At 33.9% G+C, this 20352-nt stretch overlaps 1 protein-coding gene across 1 annotated transcript in view; it reads left to right on the forward strand.

The window, feature by feature from the left end:
• The window catches only part of STK36 (Serine/threonine-protein kinase 36), an 84215-nt gene that overhangs the window by 27961 nt on the left and 35902 nt on the right, over positions 1–20352 (forward strand). Inside the window, exons 16-19 of the mRNA XM_051213120.1 lie at positions 4151–4258; positions 14657–14758; positions 16418–16512; positions 18805–18868. Coding sequence (XP_051069064.1) covers positions 4151–4258; positions 14657–14758; positions 16418–16512; positions 18805–18868 — 369 coding nt within the window. The remainder of the gene's footprint in view (positions 1–4150; positions 4259–14656; positions 14759–16417; positions 16513–18804; positions 18869–20352) is intronic.

Genomic DNA, 20352 nt, shown 5'->3' on the forward strand with positions numbered 1-20352 from the left:
ATATTTTTCCCATGGGAAAAGTGAAATTTATTAAACTATAATTAGTAGATTTTAAAATAACACTGACCAATTATTAAACATTATGTTGGGCTGATATATAAATATCGTTCTCACTGTTTTTGTGCAACTAATTACCGATCACAGTCAAATTTTGTGCTCAGGATTGTGCACTTTAAGCTATAAATTGTTATTACTTTGGGGAATTTTCAGAAAGTTAAACATGCCAGTTCGAAAGAATCGGTTTACGCGGATAGATAGCTTTCATATTGCTTTTATGTCTTTATTGTCTCTGTAATACCATACTTTGTTGACGTTGCTTACAAAAAGACAGGAAGCCGACCGTAAACATACGAAGTCAGTTCGCAAACTTTGATGCAGATAGACGTAAATAAAGTTTAATTTCTCATGCTTTCCAGTAATTAATGGTTAAAGTTATTTTTACAATTTTCAGGTAGCACGATTTTCATTATCTTCTCAGATCAAGTACATCAAGTGATAACATTATATTTTACCAATTCTCCTGTTAGTGTTTGCCTTGTTCATCCATATAAGTTGATAGTTTGCGCATAACATCTAAGATAATTCATTTATCAAGAATTCATCATTTCATATGTTATATTTATATACCATTCGAAATATTTCGTCCGTGTTTTGGTGTTGACGGATCTATTTTTTTTTCAAAACTCAGCTCGTGTTTGGAGTGCTTCATACTTTTTAATGTCTTTTGAATCAATCTTCCATTTTCTGTTTTGAGGTTTACGGATGTAAATTAGTGCATATTTTCACAGAATTCTACGTCTTGTTTCTACAATCCTCACGAACATCTAACTGGTCAACATTTATTTCTCATAATAAATGTTTCTGTAATTAGCATACCATCGGTTTAGTTTAAATCCATTTTCTATAGAGTCAGTAGAGTCGTGAGTTCTTTTTATATATTATGAAAATGGTAACAGAATAACTACTGATTTACAACCATGATCTGTTCGATATAAAAGAAGATATGATGCAAAAAAACTTACTTAAACATGCAGGATTCATGAATTATTTTAACTAATTATTCCTGACAAGCATGAAACGCAAAATACATGCAAAGTACAATATTAAGGTTGACATAATTTCAAAGAACATTATTATTGACGGGATAGATGGTGTCGTAATCCTTAACCTTATAAAAATATTGTTTTATCATTCTTGGAGAAAAACGGCCATTTATTATAAAAGTTTCATAGAATACACTAAGAAATTAATATAACTGTAAAAACCATTTACATTTTATGATGATATATGACTTATATTTTTCCATAGAAAGGATACTTAGTTTAATTGAGTCTCATTGATAGTATTACTCAATGAATTATACAAAATAATTGAATTTAATCCAATATGAATAAATAGCATAGAGTATTAATGGCATGATATAAATAATCAATATCCAATTATATATATATAGTCATAAGAATCTAGTGTTGTATAGTCTGAAATTATGTTAAAATATATGTTTATTGATTTGGTATTGTTTGGCTTGTATCTTCCCATTGAGGTTTAAGACTGCAATTGATCAGTCTGACGCGATGGCGTTTGAAGCGAATGGTACTGGTTTCGAGTCCCAGAGTGAACATCAACTCTGAGATGCAGGCACATCCAGCTGACGAGTCCCAAACAGGACGAAACGCGCGTCCTGGATTCCACTGCTAGCCACTATCCATCATTACTTACAAAAATATATGTTTATTGCTTTATCAATTATATTAACTTTCTAATTCAATTCAATTCTCTATTAAAAATGATTTAATCCAATGAAATAAATCACTCATTTATAACTATAAATTATGTAATTCTTATCAAATTCTTAACATTATTTGATCTAAATTAAGTTTTCCTTTTTCGGTAATTACCGTAATTAATTAATTGTCTTTTATTTTCATAGTAATATATTGTATTATTTTATGGGTATTATTCTAATTTATGATAATAAATTACTTACATTTATATGATTTGTATTTGTGCTTATATGTATATATGTGTATGTGTGCGTGTGCGTGCAGGTATGGAAATAGTGTAATTATTGTGTAACACGTTAAATGCAATCCGACAATAGCAAACCGAAAGCTGTAAATAACTTAACCAACTAAAATAATAATAATAATAATAATGAATGTCAATGTAATTAATTCACATATGAATTAAAAAGGTATGATACACAATTTATCCCTGGAACTCAAGCAATCAAAGTTATTTGTTTATTGAACTATAATTTGGATCATAAAAGATTTCCAATTAATAGTTCACTGTTTATGAAGAAAAAAAAGAAAGTAAAGCTTCATTATATGTGTTAATATATACAATATATTTTTTTAAAGTGGTACTTTCTAACGTTCTATATTGTATCATATTTGATTGTGTAGTGATAAATTTAATGTAGTTGTATAACTAAATTAAGAAAATAAAGTGTTAATGTGTTGTAAAATATCTTATAGAGGTTATTTTATATAGTTTCTTGTATAGAGCTACATTCCGAACTGACTCCTGAGGGGATAACCATTGAAAACAAATGAGGTCAGGTCAATTCTTTCTTCTCAGTTTGGAATTTGTTCAATATAAACATGCATAGTTTATCAAAAGATCGAGTTAAGGACTTTTAAGTTTTGTAGCGATTACTAATGAAACATATGTTTAAATCTATCTTGTTTAGGGGGTTTATTCATCTGACATCAATTTGTTACCTACAATATCTGTTTTCTGTTTATCCAACTAACTTATTAAAAAGAATTCCATTTTTGCACTAATGCAAGTAAATACTTGAAAAATGAGGAGTGATTATTTTATATTGTTTTAAGCATTTATCATTGTCGGTCTTACCACATAAAATATTGTAGAGTTCCAATATTTATTTTGATTCGTGTTGTATTTTTGTTTAGACATTTCAGAATCATTACTGTTATTATCATTAGTAATGTGTTCCAGGATGACTGTAAAGAAATCTGTTGATTTCACTTTAGGACACAAATTCTACTGTTAAATATTTAGAATCGATGGAGTAAATATGAAATATGTACATAGAAGGATCAGGTTAACGGTTGAAGTTGATTTACTAGTCTTTTTTGAAAATATATTTACAATACAGTCATGAGCTTTCATAGAATTTATTTTTATCAGTTTCTTAATGTGACAGATTTACATGTTTTGTAAAGGGCATTGTTTTATGTTCATCTTTGGTTTACTGATGAGAACTGAAATAATCTTAATACTTTCAATAATGCCTATATCCCTAAATGTTTTCTCAGATTATTATTACTATTGTGTATTGTAATCCTATCTCTTTTTTATTTAAGATTACTACAAGAATCATTTGCCTTGTAAACTTTAAATTTCTCTTCTGATCAAACCAGTTTGTTTGATAGATCGACTTGTCAGTTTACGGGATTTATGGAGATTATAGTATTTTCAAAGTTGAAATCACGAGTCAATCTAAGTTAGATCATCATTGACAACCTGGAAGTACTGAACTGTCGTTTCGTCTTAGTATGGGACTCCCTAGCAGTGCGCATCCACGATCTAGTACTTCCAGATTTTCAATGTTGGTCTAGCTCAGAATAACTCGTGAGTTCAACTTTGAAAAGATCACTTTGTTACAACGTTTATGTGCGTGACACCTATTGCAAAATCGTCATTATCCAGTTTTACTACAATAATGCCTTAATGTGATAACATTTGAGATCTGGTTTATTTTGTTATCATTTCCTTTTGTATTATTTCAGTATTGTTTGTTTAGACTAAGCATATATATATAATCATGATTTATAAGATTATGCCACTAATAATCGTCAACGTTTGTAAATCGTTTAGGACAACAAACAAATACTTCTTACTTTACGCATAGACCATATTATAACTAACATTGATATTTTCAGGTATTCATAGTATTATTCTGATGAGTACAATTTATCTGTTCAATTAAGAGTTTTAGAATTTGACCAGATTGCACGGAATAATAAGAAATTTATATTATTTTACAATAACCATAATTTGTGCTTAATTCAGCTTCTTAAGCGGAATTCAAAAACATGGTTAATTTTGAAGCCTGATTGATTTGTTACGTTAGTTCTTTTATTTATTATATTTTTCAAGTTTATTTTCTGTTTTTCAGATTGCTATGTACATCGCAAACCAACTTTGTCAACCGGAATTGGAAACTCATTTACGTGTGTATATTTCCTATCTATGGGTTAGCCGTCTGTGTATGCACACAGCAAAAGTGAGTTTCCATTTTATTTGAGAATTGAGTTCATATTAGACTGTGTATTCATATTTAATCAAGATGAAAACCTAACTGTTTGTTGAATCGTAATATGTTAGTCAGTCATCATCAACGTAGAGCTTGACAAAAATGTTCAAGTTGTTAAAACACATTACCATGATGAGAGGAAATCAAGAGAGTGAATTGCAAAAGAGTTCTAAATATCATAATAGCAATGATAATTAGGACGACTAAACATTTTGAATGTAGTTTGAAACGACAGAATGGAAAGGTATGCAAGAAGGAATATTATGATTCCAAAGAAACAGGAAGATAATGTGTAATTACATCTGGGTCATAGTGAATAAATTTAAACCATTTCATTTTAAGTTATTCTGCAAATCCCAATTAGCTGTAGCCATAAAGCTGAATGCACAGAAATCTGCTTTGTTTGCTGATTCGTAATTCACTTACTGTTTAGAAACGTACAACTATGTTTTCGGAAATTTTTGGTTAATTCAAGATAATTAAGAAATGCAATTTACATTTTCATGTATATTAACAGAATTAAGATATGTAATGGTTTACGAAATTGAATTATTGAGGTATATAAATTATTAAGATGAAAATATTGAATAACTTGTCGTCGTATTTGCGACTCGTCAGCTGGATGTGCCTGAATCTCAGAGTTGATGTTCACGCTGGGACTCGAACCCAGTACCATTTGTATCAGACGCCATCGCGTTATCCACTCAGCTACTGAGACCTGATAACCACTTGCTTGTGCAATGGGGTGAATTTCAATTCACTTGGTATTGTTTGGCTTGTATCTTCGAGTCCTAGAGTGAAAATCAACTCTCTGAGATGCAGGTACATCCAGCTGACGAGTCCCAAATAGGACGAAACGCGCGTCCTAGAGTCCACTGCTAGCCACTATCCATCATTGTTTACAAAAAGCTTGTGAATTAAGGCAATGTCGAGGCATACTCACAGTATGCACATATGCCAATAACAGATTGATCAATTGCAGTCTTAAAAACCTCGATGGGAAGATACAAGCCAAACAATACCAAGTGTATTGAATAACTTGCCAACATTCATTTTGTAATGAATAAATATTATGTATGACTGAAATTCAAAACGTTCTCATGAATGTCTTAAAAATAACATTATAACTACCTATTGATCAAAAAATCTATTGATTATTGATTAATATGAGTAACTTATAATAATACAAGTTTAGCTGAAACGTTATTGAAACCTTAGTTGGACAGTAGTAGTATTTTAATTCTAAGGGGAAATAACGGTTATATTCTTGCCTTATTTCTCAGGGCTTTTTAGTCTACAAGATTCAGATTCAGGATTTCATTTTTACTGACAATTAGTTCAGTTAGTGATAATTCTACATTGAATATTCATCATATTTGACAAGTAGTATCTCTAATTTTTATTTGATATCTTTAAGTTAAGAATAATCGGGTTTTTTCTCAAATGAAAAAGAAAAAAGAGAAACAGAATTTTTATAGTTAAGTGAAAGAAAACTCTTCATTTACTAGTCCGACGTCTATTGATTTTTGTCATTTTCACCAAATTCTTATGTGGTACTTTAAACTATCTATCATTCGTTAAACGTAAATGTATTTGGGTGTTTGTTTCAAAACATAACATCTGTTATATTATGTCATTATTAATAATTCTTTTCGATCTTATCAAACTTATATGGAAGATCTTTAAGTGTTACTATTATAAATTCTAAGTTCTATCAAATTCTCTCTCTCTGTGTGTGTTTTTGAGTGCGTAGGCATGTTGGTTAAGGTTTTACCATCAGTTATTCAGATAATTAGTTCTATTCACTAAATGTCTTTTCTTTTTTACAATCTCGATGAATTTAACCTGTGCCATTTCCATTCACCTCTTATTGTTATTTAACTCTTAATTCTTGGTTAAATAATTTTTTTCTTTTTTCGTCTCTCATTTTACTTTTAATACATACAGTAGTGTAGAAATTACTTACTTACTTACTTACACCTGTTACTCCTCGTGAAGGAGCATAGGTCGCTCACCAGCATTCTCCATCCAACCCTGTCCTGGGCAATCCTTTCCAGCTCCTTCCAGTTGTAATTCATCCTTTTCATATCTGCTTCTATTATCCGACGTAATGTGTTCTTTGGCCTTCCTCTTTTCCGCTTCCCTTCAGGATTCCAAGTTAGAGCTTGCCTCGTGATGCAGTTTGACGATTTGCGTAATGTATGTCCTATCCATTTCCATCGTCTTTTCCTAATTTCCTCTTCAGCTGGAAGTTGGTTTGTTCTCTCCCACACAAGGCTATTGCTGATGGTATCCGGCCAATGGATGTTGAGTATCTTGCGTAGACAGCTATTTATAAATACTTGTACTTTCTTGATTGTGGTTGTTGTAGTTCTCCAAGTTTCAGCTCCATACAGTAGAACTGCCTTGACGTTCGTATTGAAGATTCTCACTTTGATATTGGTTGAAAGTTGTTTTGAGTTCCATATGTTCTTCAATTGTAGGAATGCGGCCCTTGCTTTGCCAATCCTCGCCTTTACGTCTGCATCTGAACCTCCATGTCTATCGACGATGCTTCCCAGATATGTGAAGGATTCTACATCTTCCAGAGTTTCGCCATCAAGGGTGATTGGATTGCTGTTCTCCGCTTTGAATTTGAGGACCTTGGTTTTCCCTTTGTGTATGCTGAGGCCTACTGATGCAGAGACTGCTGCTACATTGGCTGTCTTTATCTGAATCTGTTCACGTGTACGTGATAGGAGGGCTAGGTCATCTGCGAAGTCCAGATCGTCTAATTGGTTCTGAGCTGTCCATTGTATTCCGTGTGTTCCTTCAGATGTCGAGGTCTTCATAATCCAGTCGACCACGAGAAGAAAGAGGAAGGGAGAGAGTAAACAGCCTTGTCTGACTCCGGTCCTTACTTGGAATGCATCTGTCAGCTGTCGTCCATGCACTACTTTGCACTGTAGTCCGTCGTATGAGTTCCGGATAATATTGACAATCTTCTCAGGAACTCCGTAGTGTCGAAGAAGTTTCCATAATGTCCTCCTATCTACACTGTCGAATGCCTTTTCATAATCAATGAAGTTGATGTATGGTGACGAGTTCCACTCAACTGATTGTTCGACGATGATCCGTAGTGTCGCAATTTGGTCTGTGCACGACCGATCCTTTCGGAATCCAGCTTGTGGATCTCGAAGTTGGGCATCTACTGCATCCTTCATCCGGTTCAGCAACACCCTGTTGAAGACTTTCCCTGGTATTGACAGTAGTGTAATGCCTCTGTAGTTTTCACATTTGCTCAGATCTCCTTTCTTTGGAATCTTGATGAGGTGTCCTTCTTTCCAGTCCATTGGCACTTGTTCCTCCTCCCAAATCTTTTTGAATAGAGGGTAAAGCATGCTTGTGGTTCTAACGTTCCATGTACCTATAAAAATTTTTGCTCTGGTTGTTAGAAGGGGCATCGGCCTCGTGGCTTCCGAAGGAACTCGGCTTTCACCATGAAGCGTCATAATTCTTCTAAATGAAGACCTTCTAACTCTCAGGGCAGAGTTAAAATGGTTTGAATTATTTTTTCTGGTAAGCGTTTTTTTAGCGAGTTAGTTTTCTACGGGATGGGGACGCTAACCCCATGCCCAACCCTCCTCCTTTACCCGGGCTTGGGACCGGCAGTAACTCTAGAAGAGCTACAGGCGGAGTTAGTAGTGTAGAAATATCAGACTGAAAAAAATGCAGCTAAGCGAATTTTAGTTGTCATTGTAGATATTGTTAAAAAGTATTGTGTATCTTTTGAAGTGAATGAAAAATTGTAAATTTTACTCTACTAATTTCGATAGAATTCAGAATGATAGTGATGATAATGACAATGGGGATAATAATGACGTCGTTGTTAACACTAATTTTTTATTATTTCTAATTTGCTAAAATATTTTTTGGCAGTATTTACATATTAATAAATGTTAGCAAACTATTTCAAGTATATAACTTGCTTTTTTTCCTTCAGTCTAAGTTAGACATTCAAATGAATTTGTTATAGTGGTTAAACTACAGCATATATTCTATCCAGATTGTTGTGTTGTATGTTTATTTTTGAATAGTAATCCACTTGACTATTGATACTAATCATCAAAAGTAGAATTTCTTACTTTTGTCAATATTCATGAAGGATGGTGTAAAAGAACATAGTAAAATTGTTTATCTAATTACAACTAAACTATATAGAAGTATTTTTTTATCAGTATTGGGATTTGTGGAGATCGTAGTATTTTTTACAATTGATTTCACGAGTTGATCTAAGTTAGACCACCATTGAAAAACTGAAAGCATTGAACGGCCGTTCCATTCTAGATTGATTTGTGAATTTAGCTCTTAAAATACTATAATCTTCACAAATCCTTATATTGATGATAATCACGTGCTTACTAGTGAATAGCTTCAAGATAGCTTTCCTGGAGTTATACTGAGAAGTCATGATCAGTGAAGTTCAATCTTTGTCGAGTGGACACAGCTGTCCACCTCAAACAATGAATGAAGGGTTTTAGAAGGTCATGGGTCGATTGGTGTTAGAAATTAACACCGTTAGATGTGGTCTCTATGGTCTATATGTTAAGCCTTCGTACGTGAGACAGAGTGTCCTGGGTTCCAGTAGTGCATGCAGGATCGTGGATGCGCACCACTGGGGAGTCCCACACTAAGACGAAACGGCCGCTCAGTGCTTCTGAGTTTCAGCTGTGGTCTAGCTTGATCGGCTCGTGAATTCAACTGTGTAAGTATATTTAAATGAATTTTTAGTGTAGACCATCAGAGTAAGGCCAGTCCTTGACGTCATCTAATTAGACTGGTCACTTACCAGTATGAACGCCAAACATTTTGTTGTATAGTATTCACTACTTTTGGGAGTATAGTGAGTAGGATAATTTAATGAATTGAACTTAATTTTATCCAGTTTATTAGCAGATTCTGTTACTACATAGCTATTCACATAGTGTAATTGGGGGAAAATATGTAACAACTATTCTTATTATCTAAAACAATAATGCAGAATCCATTTCCTTCAAATTATGAGCTCACTTCTTTCATATTCTTACAATTAATTCAGTGTGTTTTAGGAACAACTAATGTGATTCCAGGTAACCGAATTCTTCATAATGATAGGATGACCAACTTTTTGTAATAAAATATTATGTGGGGCGAGGACGAAAGTTCCGTGTTTTAACCAAAAATGAGGTTATTGGTATGAATCCTACGTCTCTTCACATTGATCACATACATACGATATTATCGACTGTTTTACAAGAAGTTAAAATATTTTTTACAACAAAATATTTAGATGAGAAACTTAACTACTGAATATATTTTAAGTAGCCATGTAAATATTTTGTAAAACGTTTTTTCATGTGACAAATTATTTTGACACTTAAATGAATAATGTTAAAATCTCTCTGTGTGTGTGTGTTCCGTAAAAGTAAATCAAACTAATTATATTTGTTGTGAATGGCATTTAAGATTTGGAAATCCACACAACATCAACATTAACTGAACAGTACCCATTTCAGGATTTCGGTGCATTGGGGAGCAAATTAAAAAATTCATCAACTGACACATGCTAAGAATAAAATCAAAGAATTTAAAGTTTCCGTGAAGCCGTTACGTTTAAAAGTAAAGTTCAGTGGTACCACTGTTGGTGAAGTTGTATCATATTGTATATTTGGAAGCTCTAAAGCAGATGTCTTATGGAATTTCCGGGTACATCTTATTTTTCATCTGTTTCATCTTGATAGCTAGAAATAAAGCAAGATTATCTTAAATCATATCCTTCATGTACCATAGCAAGTTTGCACACATATACTTATAAAATTCATGTCAATAGTATATCATTAGTATTTCAAACTTTATAATTATGTTCTAAATATTATTTCTAAACTATTAGAAGTGGATATTTTTGTTGTATGGCGCTTTTAAACAATATGTATAATCCAAAAAGTATTACACATAAACAATATATTAATTTCTAAACAGTTGTTGACAGAAATCTTGGAACGATAAAGTATATATTAATAAGTTTATGAAAGTGAAATATTTAGGAGAAATATACATCATTGTATTATGTGAAAATAGCTTAATTGAATTCTTTTTAATAGATAGTCATTAATATTGTTCATTTTCCCCAAATAAATGGTTTAGAGTGAATACATGTTTGTGTACTTAGTTTTTAGTTTTAACTGAGTTACTAGGAACTCTGCCTGGAGTCCCTCCGGGGGCTACTGCCGGTCCCAAGCCCGGATAAAGGAGGAGGGTTGGGCATGGGGTTAGCGTCCCCATCCCGTAGAAAACTAACTCGCTAAAAAAACGCTAACTAGAAAAAATTATTCAAACCTTTTAAACTCTGCCCTGGGAGTCAGAAGGTCTTCATTTAGAAGAATTATGACGCCTCATGATGAAAGCCGAATTCCTTCGGAAGTTACGAGGCCGATGCCCCTTCTGACAACCAGAGCGACCATTTATTTAGGTACATGGAATGTTCGTACAATGTGGGACACCGAAAGAGCCTTCCAAATTGCTGCAGAAATGAGAAGATACAACCTAGAGGTACTTGGGATCAGTGAAACACATTGGACACAAGTTGGACAACAACGACTAACTACAGGAGAGCTCCTGTTATACTCCGGCCATGAAGAAGAAAATGCACCACATACACATGGAGTTGCATTGATGCTGTTCAAACAAGCGCAAAATGCACTCATAGGATGGGAATCTCATGGACCAAGGATCATCAAAGCCTCGTTTAAAACAAAGAAAGAGGGCATTTCAATGAACATCATCCAATGCTATGCGCCTACCAACGACTACAATGAAGACGCTAAAGATCAATTCTACAATAGACTGCAGTCAATCGTCGAAAAGTGCCCAACAAAGGACCTGACTATTCTGATGGGAGATTTCAACGCCAAGGTTGGAACGGACAACACTGGATATGAAGACATCATGGGACGACACGGACTGGGAGAAAGAAACGAAAATGGTGAGAGGTTTGCAAATCTATGTGCCTTCAATAAGCTGGTCATAGGCGGCACCATATTCCCACATAAACGCATACACAAAACCACATGGACTTCACCGGATCACTCTACACAAAACCAAATCGACCATATTTGCATCAAGAAAACGTTCAGGAGGACTGTAGAGGACGTGAGAACCAAGAGAGGAGCTGATATAGCATCTGATCATCACTTACTGGTCGCCAAGATGAAATTGAAACTCAAGAAGCACTGGACAACGGGGCGGACAATATCACAAAAGTTCAATACGGCCTTTCTCCAGGATACTAACAAACTCAGTGAATTCAAGATAGACCTCAGCAACAAGTTCCAGGCCTTTCATGATCTACTCAATGGAAAACGAACTACTGTGGAGAGCAACTGGAAGGGGATCAAAGAGGCAATCACTTCAACATGTCATGAGGTCCTGGGTCACAAGAAGCACCACCACAAGGAATGGATCACTGTTGATACACTGGATAAGATTCAAGAAAGAAGGAACAAGAAGGCAGCGATCAATACCAGCCGAACAAGAGCAGAAAAAGCCAAGGCACAAGCTGAATACACGGAAATAAACAAACAAGTGAAGAGGAGCATCAGAACCGACAAACGTAAATATGTGGAAGATTTAGCAACGACGGCGGAAAAGGCTGCAAGAGAAGGAAACATGAGACAATTGTATGACACGACAAAGAAACTCTCTGGAAATCGCCGCAAACCAGAACGACCAGTGAAAAGCAAGGAAGGCAAGGTAATCACCAACATTGAAGAGCAAAAAAACAGGTTAGTAGAACACTTCAAAGAACTCTTGAATCGACCAGCTCCATTGAACCCACCCAACATCGAAGCAGCACCCACGGACCTCCGAACCGATGTTGGCCCACCAACAATTGAAGAAATCAGCATGGTCAGCAGACAAATCAAGAGTGGCAAAGCAGCAGGACCAGACAACATTCCAGCAGAGGCATTGAAAGCAGATGTAGCGGTAACTGCAAGGATACTCCACATTCTCTTCAATAAGATTTGAGATTAGGAACAAGTACCAACAGATTGGAAAGAAGGACGTCTGGTCAAAATACCTAAGACAGGCGATCTCAGCAAGTGTGATAACTACAGGAGCATCACTCTTCCCTCAATACCGGGAAAAGTCTTCAACAGGGTATTGTTAAACAGGATGAAGGACTGCGTAGACGCCCAACTTCGTGAGCAACAGGCAGGATTCCGTAAGGATAGATCGTGTACAGACCAAATCGCAACTCTACGGATCATTGTGGAACAATCAATTGAATGGAATTCATCACTCTACATCAACTTCATTGACTACGAAAAGGCATTTGATAGCGTGGACAGACCAACACTATGGAAACTTCTTCGACACTACGGCGTGCCTCAGAAGATAGTCAATATCATACAGAACTCATATGATGGATTACATTGCAAAATCGTGCATGGAGGACAGTTGACAAAGTCGTTCAAAGTGAAGACCGGTGTTAGGCAAGGTTGCTTACTCTCACCCTTTCTCTTTCTCCTGGTGATCGACTGGATCATGAAGACGTCAACGTCTGAAGGGAAGCGCGGGATACAATGGACATCTAAGATGCAGTTGGATGATCTAGACTTCGCAGACGATCTGGCCCTTCTATCTCAAACGCAACAACAGATACAGGAGAAGACGAACAGTGTAGCAGCAGCCTCAGCAGCAATAGGTCTCAATATACACAAAGGGAAAAGCAGGATTCTCCGATACAACACAGAATGCACTAATCCAATCACAATTGACGGAGAAGATTTGGAAGATGTAAAAACCTTTACGTATTTGGGCAGCATCATTGATGAACAGGGTGGATCTGATGCAGATGTGAAGGCGCGGATCGGCAAAGCAAGAGCAGCATATTTACAACTGAGGAACATCTGGAACTCAAAGCAACTCTCAACCAACACCAAGGTCAGGATTTTCAATACAAATGTCAAGACAGTTCTACTGTATGGGGCAGAAACCTGGAGAACTACAAAAGCCACCATCCAGAAAATACAGGTGTTTATCAACAATTGTCTACGCAAAATACTTCAGATCCATTGGCCGGACACTATTAGCAACAACGTACTGTGGGAGAGAACAAACCAGATCCCAGTGGAGGAAGAAATCAGGAAGAAGCGCTGGAAGTGGATAGGACACACATTGAGGAAAGCACCCAACTGCGTCACAAGACAAGCCCTCACATGGAATCCTGAAGGTCAAAGGAAAAGAGGAAGACCAAAGAACACATTACGCCGAGAAATGGAGATAGACATGAGAAGAATGAACAAGAATTGGATGGAATTAGAAAAGAAGGCCCAGGACAGAGTGGGTTGGAGAATGCTGGTCAGCGGCCTATGCTCCATTGGGAGTAACAGGCGTAAGTAAGTAAGTAAGAGTTACTAGGACTAGTCTTACCACTGGTTTGTTATAAAAATGGAAGAAGTAGGATTCGAAATTATAATCTATTCATTGAATGTTATGTCCTTTCACTAATAAACTAGCTCTTCGTTGTTGATCTAAGCAAAATTTTTAAAATTATGTTCTAATACACCTTATTTGTTGTAGACACATGTTTAATTAGTTACTACAGTGGGTTTGTGAAGGTTGTTGAATTTTATGGTTTACATCATGAACTGATCTTAATTAAACAACCAAAAAGAGCACTAGACATCAAGTTCGTTGTGAATGGGTTCTTAATTAAGATTAGTCAGTTATTTAAACCATGGAATTCAGTAATCTCCACAAATCATGTGTTCACTTGTGACTACTTTTGACAGGTAATTATCAGAGTTCTAATGAGAAGCTGTGACTGAGGGAGTTCGACCATGAAAATTGATGAACTTAATAATCATTATACTCAATAACCAAATCTATATGATCAACTCATTGAAAGCAGGCAAATATTAGATTGTTCATTGACTTACATTGTGAAAGGGGAAGTTCCAGAACATCGGACTAGTTATTAGAAATCAAAAAGTTAACAAACATTAAATAATTATTTACGGGAGTAACTGGGATCAGATTAATAATAACAATGAAAGATATGACTTGAAATCAATCAATTATGCATTTTTTAAAAATGACAATGATGTAATCAGTTGAAATAACTCTATTAGAATCTTCGCTATATCATGATGTACATATTCATCTTTAATCACCTCCGTATATATATATATGTCAATATCTGTAATGAAATGGTATAGGTTGTAAGCAACTGATGAGGACCTAACGATATGAAATAAAATGAATTCATATTATCCTGCATCAATTTTTGTTTTGCTCTCTTTAAGACAATAAATGTATGTTAAAGTAAATTCTCTCCTTGTATTTTAGGTTTTTTATGATTGCGTACAGGCTGATACTTTATTTGCTCACTATTGTATGAAAAAGTTTCCGGTATATTTGGGAGCCTTGCTAGACTTGTTACGAGGGAGTGTGAGTAATTATTATTAATGTCATTGTTCTATTCATTCATTAACCACAAAAGTAGTTGCGTTTGGTCGTGTTATATGTTTAGAGAAGATCGATCTTGTAGATGTTAGACTTAATTCCTGATCGTCATTTGAATTCCATCAACAGTTTTCCCTATTGACGGTTAAAATCAATATCGTGGATTATTTGAAGTTAGACATTAACACCTTTGGATAGCGTCTCAGTGGTTTATAGTCTAGGCGTTCGCACGTGACCCGAAAGATCCTTGCTTCCATTTCCTCGTGCGACATCGTGGGTGTGCTACTGAGGGGTAGTAAACTATGACGAAACTGCAGTACCGTGCTCTCAGACTTTCAGTGGTGATACAACATTGATCAGTTAATAATTTCAATGAAAACTAAACGCGTTGTACATGATAGAGCGATTTCGAAAACTTACAAGTTGTTATTGGCATTTAATCTGTAACCCTGAAACTGAGTTTGTTGTTAATTGGGACTCATCAATAAAGCCTAGTTCCAGTCTTGACAGAGCTGACGCTCTATAATGAATTCAGATCACGGTAACCAACATCATTGTTATATCTGGAGATTAGATTTCTGCTATACAGCGTACTACTTGAGCATTCGAACGCTAGAACCCTCCAAGTCGCAAGTGAGAAATCAGGAGACGAGTGAGAAGGAATGTTGTTCAAAACAGTGTCATATATGGTACAAAACTCTCAAATATTTATAATTATTAGTAAAAACGAAATCCTCATTACAGTCATCCAATCCACATACAGTGGTTTTGAGCATTTGTCAAATAGGGGAACTACACGTTGAGATTCTTGAATGTTCTTCAAAAAGATGATTGGGTGGAATATCTTCGTTTTTTCTGAGCTTCTTAGAGCTTCTTTGAGTTTATCTGAGGGCCGTACTCACAATCATGCTTGTCTAGACCTTAATGTTGACCGAATTTTGTCGGTCAATAGCAATACGGCTTGAATGCATAGGCCAAGTAACTGTTGGTATAACTTACCATACCTCAAATTGCGACTTCGAAAGGGAATCAAATTGTACGTAAACGGATTAGTAAAGTTGATATCAATAATACAAGAGTTTCCAAGGAGCTTAAACTGTCTACAAGAATAAGAACAGAGTATGAAATGTATGGTAAAGCTCAACTTCGTGTTTTTGATGAAGACGACAGGATAATTAATGTTTATCACTCTAATTAATTTTGAATGCTATAACTCCTCAATCTTAAACTGTTTATTACTAAAACGCACATGCCTAAATGAGAAAGCCAGCTCTTTTGCGTTTAACAAGTAATACATCTTCGTTTGAGGACTTCAAGTTTTACTTCATCATTATTCGTTTAAGTAATCATTCTAACCTGACATTCCAAAAAGAAATTTATATTTTAAGCCTTAGAGATGGATCAATAGTAAGAATGGTTTAAAAATGCCATTGAAACTCTTAATTTGCTCTCGAATTTGGAAAAAAAGAACTATGGTAATAGCATCATTTTGTTGTGTTCTGGATTTATAGAATTCTCTGTTATCATTACATGTTTATCATTTGGTAGTATTAAGTATTTTTGTAATTTACTGTGAATTGATATAATTTTCTTTATTTCAATAGTAATATCTTTAGATATGTATTGTTGAAATCCAATTTATAGGTTTCAGTATCAAAATCTGATCGTGTAACATTAGTTGAATTAGTGATGCATTCATTAACTGCATTTATTATTCAATTGGGTCATGTACCAGAAATGTAAGTTTTGTATTCATCTTTATTTTCTGTAGAGGTTTTACATATTTGGATAGTATTATTTCAATAACCGGTCAATACTAGGAGTATTGGTTTCTTTCATAATGTTCATGTTCGTTAAAATATACTTGAAATAAACTAACTACTATCATTTTCGTCAAAATAATTTCGATCATGTACTGAAATCATACTAAAGATTAGTAACACTTGATTGTCACCGATTAGATAGTTGTTCCGGCCTAGTTGGACATTATTTACTTGTGTTCATTCATAATCCCGCTTAGAAATTGAGCTCATAAACTTATGATCTTGTCAGAAGTATGATATTATGAAACTACTGAGTCAGAAATAAGTTGTTCGCATTTTATCAACATCTATTCACTTATTTATTTATGACTAGGTTAACTCTACACATTATAGTTTCTCACTCAATCTTAGACAACTCTATCTGAAAATTGATCCACTGTTGATTAGTTGGTTATAATTTCGTTAGCTAGTTTTTGACCATTCATACAATTAAAAGATAATGTTGTAGTATTATGCAAAAGCCTTCAAGGACGTATACTAAGGTTTATTGAAGCCTTGGCTACACGGAAATTGAAACCCCCATTTATGTGTTCAAAAACAATTTGTCCTTACACTTAACCTACCCTAGTAATACTGATTTATTATCCAGAGTGGTAATCACATTTATTTTTGTGTACTTTGATATTTTTTTTCCTTTGTTATGACTTACCCTTAACCTGTCTAGTTGACATTTTAATTTTCATGTATAATATGTTCTTAACAAGTATATGTATGATCAGGTTGTTCGAAATGTATTGCGCAAAAACATCATATAATTCTGATAAACTTCGTCTTCTCATTGCATTATCGAAATTCAAAGACAATATTTCACATAATATGATTCGCATCCATAAAATTTATAACTTTAAAAATGATTACGTTTATGAATACATAGTATGGAAGTTGCACCGGGAATTCTTTTTTTTTAGATAGTTAAGATGATTAGTTTCCTTCTAGACAGCATATGTTCTGGGAAAACAATTGAATGTTTTTGACATTTGAATGTATTAGAGATATAGCAACGACTATATTTTTTATCAAGTGACTTTCACATGAAATGTTACTATATTGATATATATGAAGTTTGAGATAAAATACAATTCATGAATGATATTTCTGGTCGTACAATAACATTATATATATTAGAAATATTTTTTTATAACAACAGTTTAACATTTTCATTTAGTAAGTTGATTTTAGTAAATAGTTCAGGCACTAATAACGTTTTATTTTGCGTAGTTTTATCATTGGTTGATATGTTGTTCGTTTAAATGCTAATATTTTGCAAATCTTTGAGTTGATAAATGTAACGTGATCATTTCTGATGGTTTAAGGGTTAAAATATGAATGTAGTTATCTAATAATAAGATGATCCCAATAAAATTTGAAGGAGAAACGTCTTGCCAAATTGTTTCATTCCATATTTCTAAGAATTCATTTGACTAATAAGGTTAAAAATAAAATGAAATATTACAAGTACGTTCTAGAAGGCGTTGCCATTTTTGCCTATTTTATGTAAAATAGTAGCTAGACTACTTCTTTGGGGATCTCGAAATGGGATCATACTGTCTAGAAACTATGGCCCAATGTTATATATATGTAGTGAACGGAACACGGGTGGGGACAATCGAATGTATTTGACACAAAATTACAGGACTTGTTAATAAAATCTAACAATCATAAAGTAAATGCTTAATTTTCAAAATGTCCATCAATTGTCTCAAAATGACTCAGACTTCATTGTTCCTGCATTTTCATACAAATTGAGTTCTGTTTCGATTCTTTACTTTTCGATCCTCTTGTCTTTCTGCTGCCAGACATTCTGTTCACGACTAATATCATATACTACTTATGTCAATATAAGTAGCACGTTTCATTATTATGGAAAACAGGTCATTAATGAATTGGATGTTTTTCTGAATCCTATATTGACTCTCTTATAAAAAGTCAAACATATTATTTGGAATTATGACTAGCTATTTAATAATAGAATGTATTTTCCTTTATTGAAAGCCAGTTATATAATCTTAATTCTCTTCAATTGACCTTAGTACCTGAGTACGTTCATGCACTAAGGTGTGAACGATAACATTTGCTTCAAGTTTAGTTGTAATAATCAGCTTTCAAACCTGTTAATCACTACATGAAATTACAGTATCTCTATATTTTATTCATCAAAATATTACCTAATTCATTTAATTCAGTAGTAGTATTTGCTCTCTCCTTTAGAATATTGCAGAACAAAGCACAATTTTGTAAAATGCTTGTTGAATCACATCTTCCAAGTCATGCAGTAAGTCTACTATATAGTCATTAAAATCTATGCTTATATGTTCAGTTAGAAGTTTGTTTTATTCATAGTCTATCTTGTAGTCATATAGTATTGTATAAACTAGAAAATAGTAATTTATTGAATAGTTAAAACTGTCAACATGATAAAGTTTTGACATAAACAAATAACAGTATTAATCATAGTAACACTTACTAACAGTTCAACGCTGAATTTAATCGACCATTTAAAGAATTAACTAAAAATCGGTTTGACTTTTTCATATATGCCTAATGAAGCTAGGTAGTTCGAAATAGAATATTTCTTGTTTCGGAAGAAAGAAACATTTTAAATATCCCTAATATATTATTCGAGTTATATTTTAAAGTTGATTATTGTTCTATGTCTTCCTGCTCATGTTTCTTCATGATTTATTGGTTTCAATGCTGTTATATACTGGGGAGGACGTTAAAAGTTGTCAGTGTGGTCAGTGATTAGTTTTTCGTAGTTTGTTTTTAACTTTACATCATATTTAATATTATTTCTCTTTCTTCGCTTCTCATGAAAGTCATTTATTTCCGTGTGCTAATACAAATGTTTAGAAACTTGGATGGATAGATATTTCTTGAAGGTTATAAGTCACCGCTGATAACTGACTAACTGTTATCAAGTTGTATATCAAAATAAATTATACTGTAGCAAGTGTGAATAGTATCCGATACAAATATTTTACTAATGAATTAAAATAATGACTTACATAATACATTATTTATACTCAACTATCTTTGTTTCCAATTCTTATCTTTTTGGATAACTAATTACTGAACAATTATATATATTACTCAGTCCAATAAATATACTAACGGTGATTATCAAAATTGATTTTAGAAATTCACAAATAAGCTTCTTCAGTGTACTCTCTATTTGTCCCAATATTTTTATCATATACAATTTTTGATAGTTCAAACTATCGTCATTTTATGGAACAATGAGAAAACAGAGTTGATCTAAAAACCGTGGTATATATTAGCACTTAACATTTCGAACAATCTGATCACACATTTTATGTGTAAATAAATCAAGGTTAATTAAATAAAAGTTCGGGTGAAAAAAGTGATTTTACATTTTTGTATTGGTTATTTGAATTTTCCCATTGATGTTTAAGTCTGTATTTGATCAGTTTCTTGTTAGTATATGAATTAAACCTCATTCCATAGCATAAGATAGTGGCTATTTCGAATGAGTATCTAAGCGGATAAAGCAATAGAGTTTGAAGCGAATAGTATTGGGTTCGAGTCATGGAGCGTGCATAAACTCTGAGATGCAGGCACATCCGGCTGATGAGTTCCAGGTAGGCGAAAACGCGCGTCCTGGATTCCAATGTTAGCCACTATCCACTATCTATCTCTGCTTACGGGGTAATAAGTGTCAATAAAGGAGGGGAAATTAACATAGTATAGGAAAAATAAGTAGTTGCAACATTACCCTAGACCATAAAGTGGTTTAAA

Source organism: Schistosoma haematobium, chromosome 3 (genome assembly GCF_000699445.3).
Source record: "Schistosoma haematobium chromosome 3, whole genome shotgun sequence".
Lineage (NCBI taxonomy): Eukaryota > Metazoa > Platyhelminthes > Trematoda > Strigeidida > Schistosomatidae > Schistosoma > Schistosoma haematobium.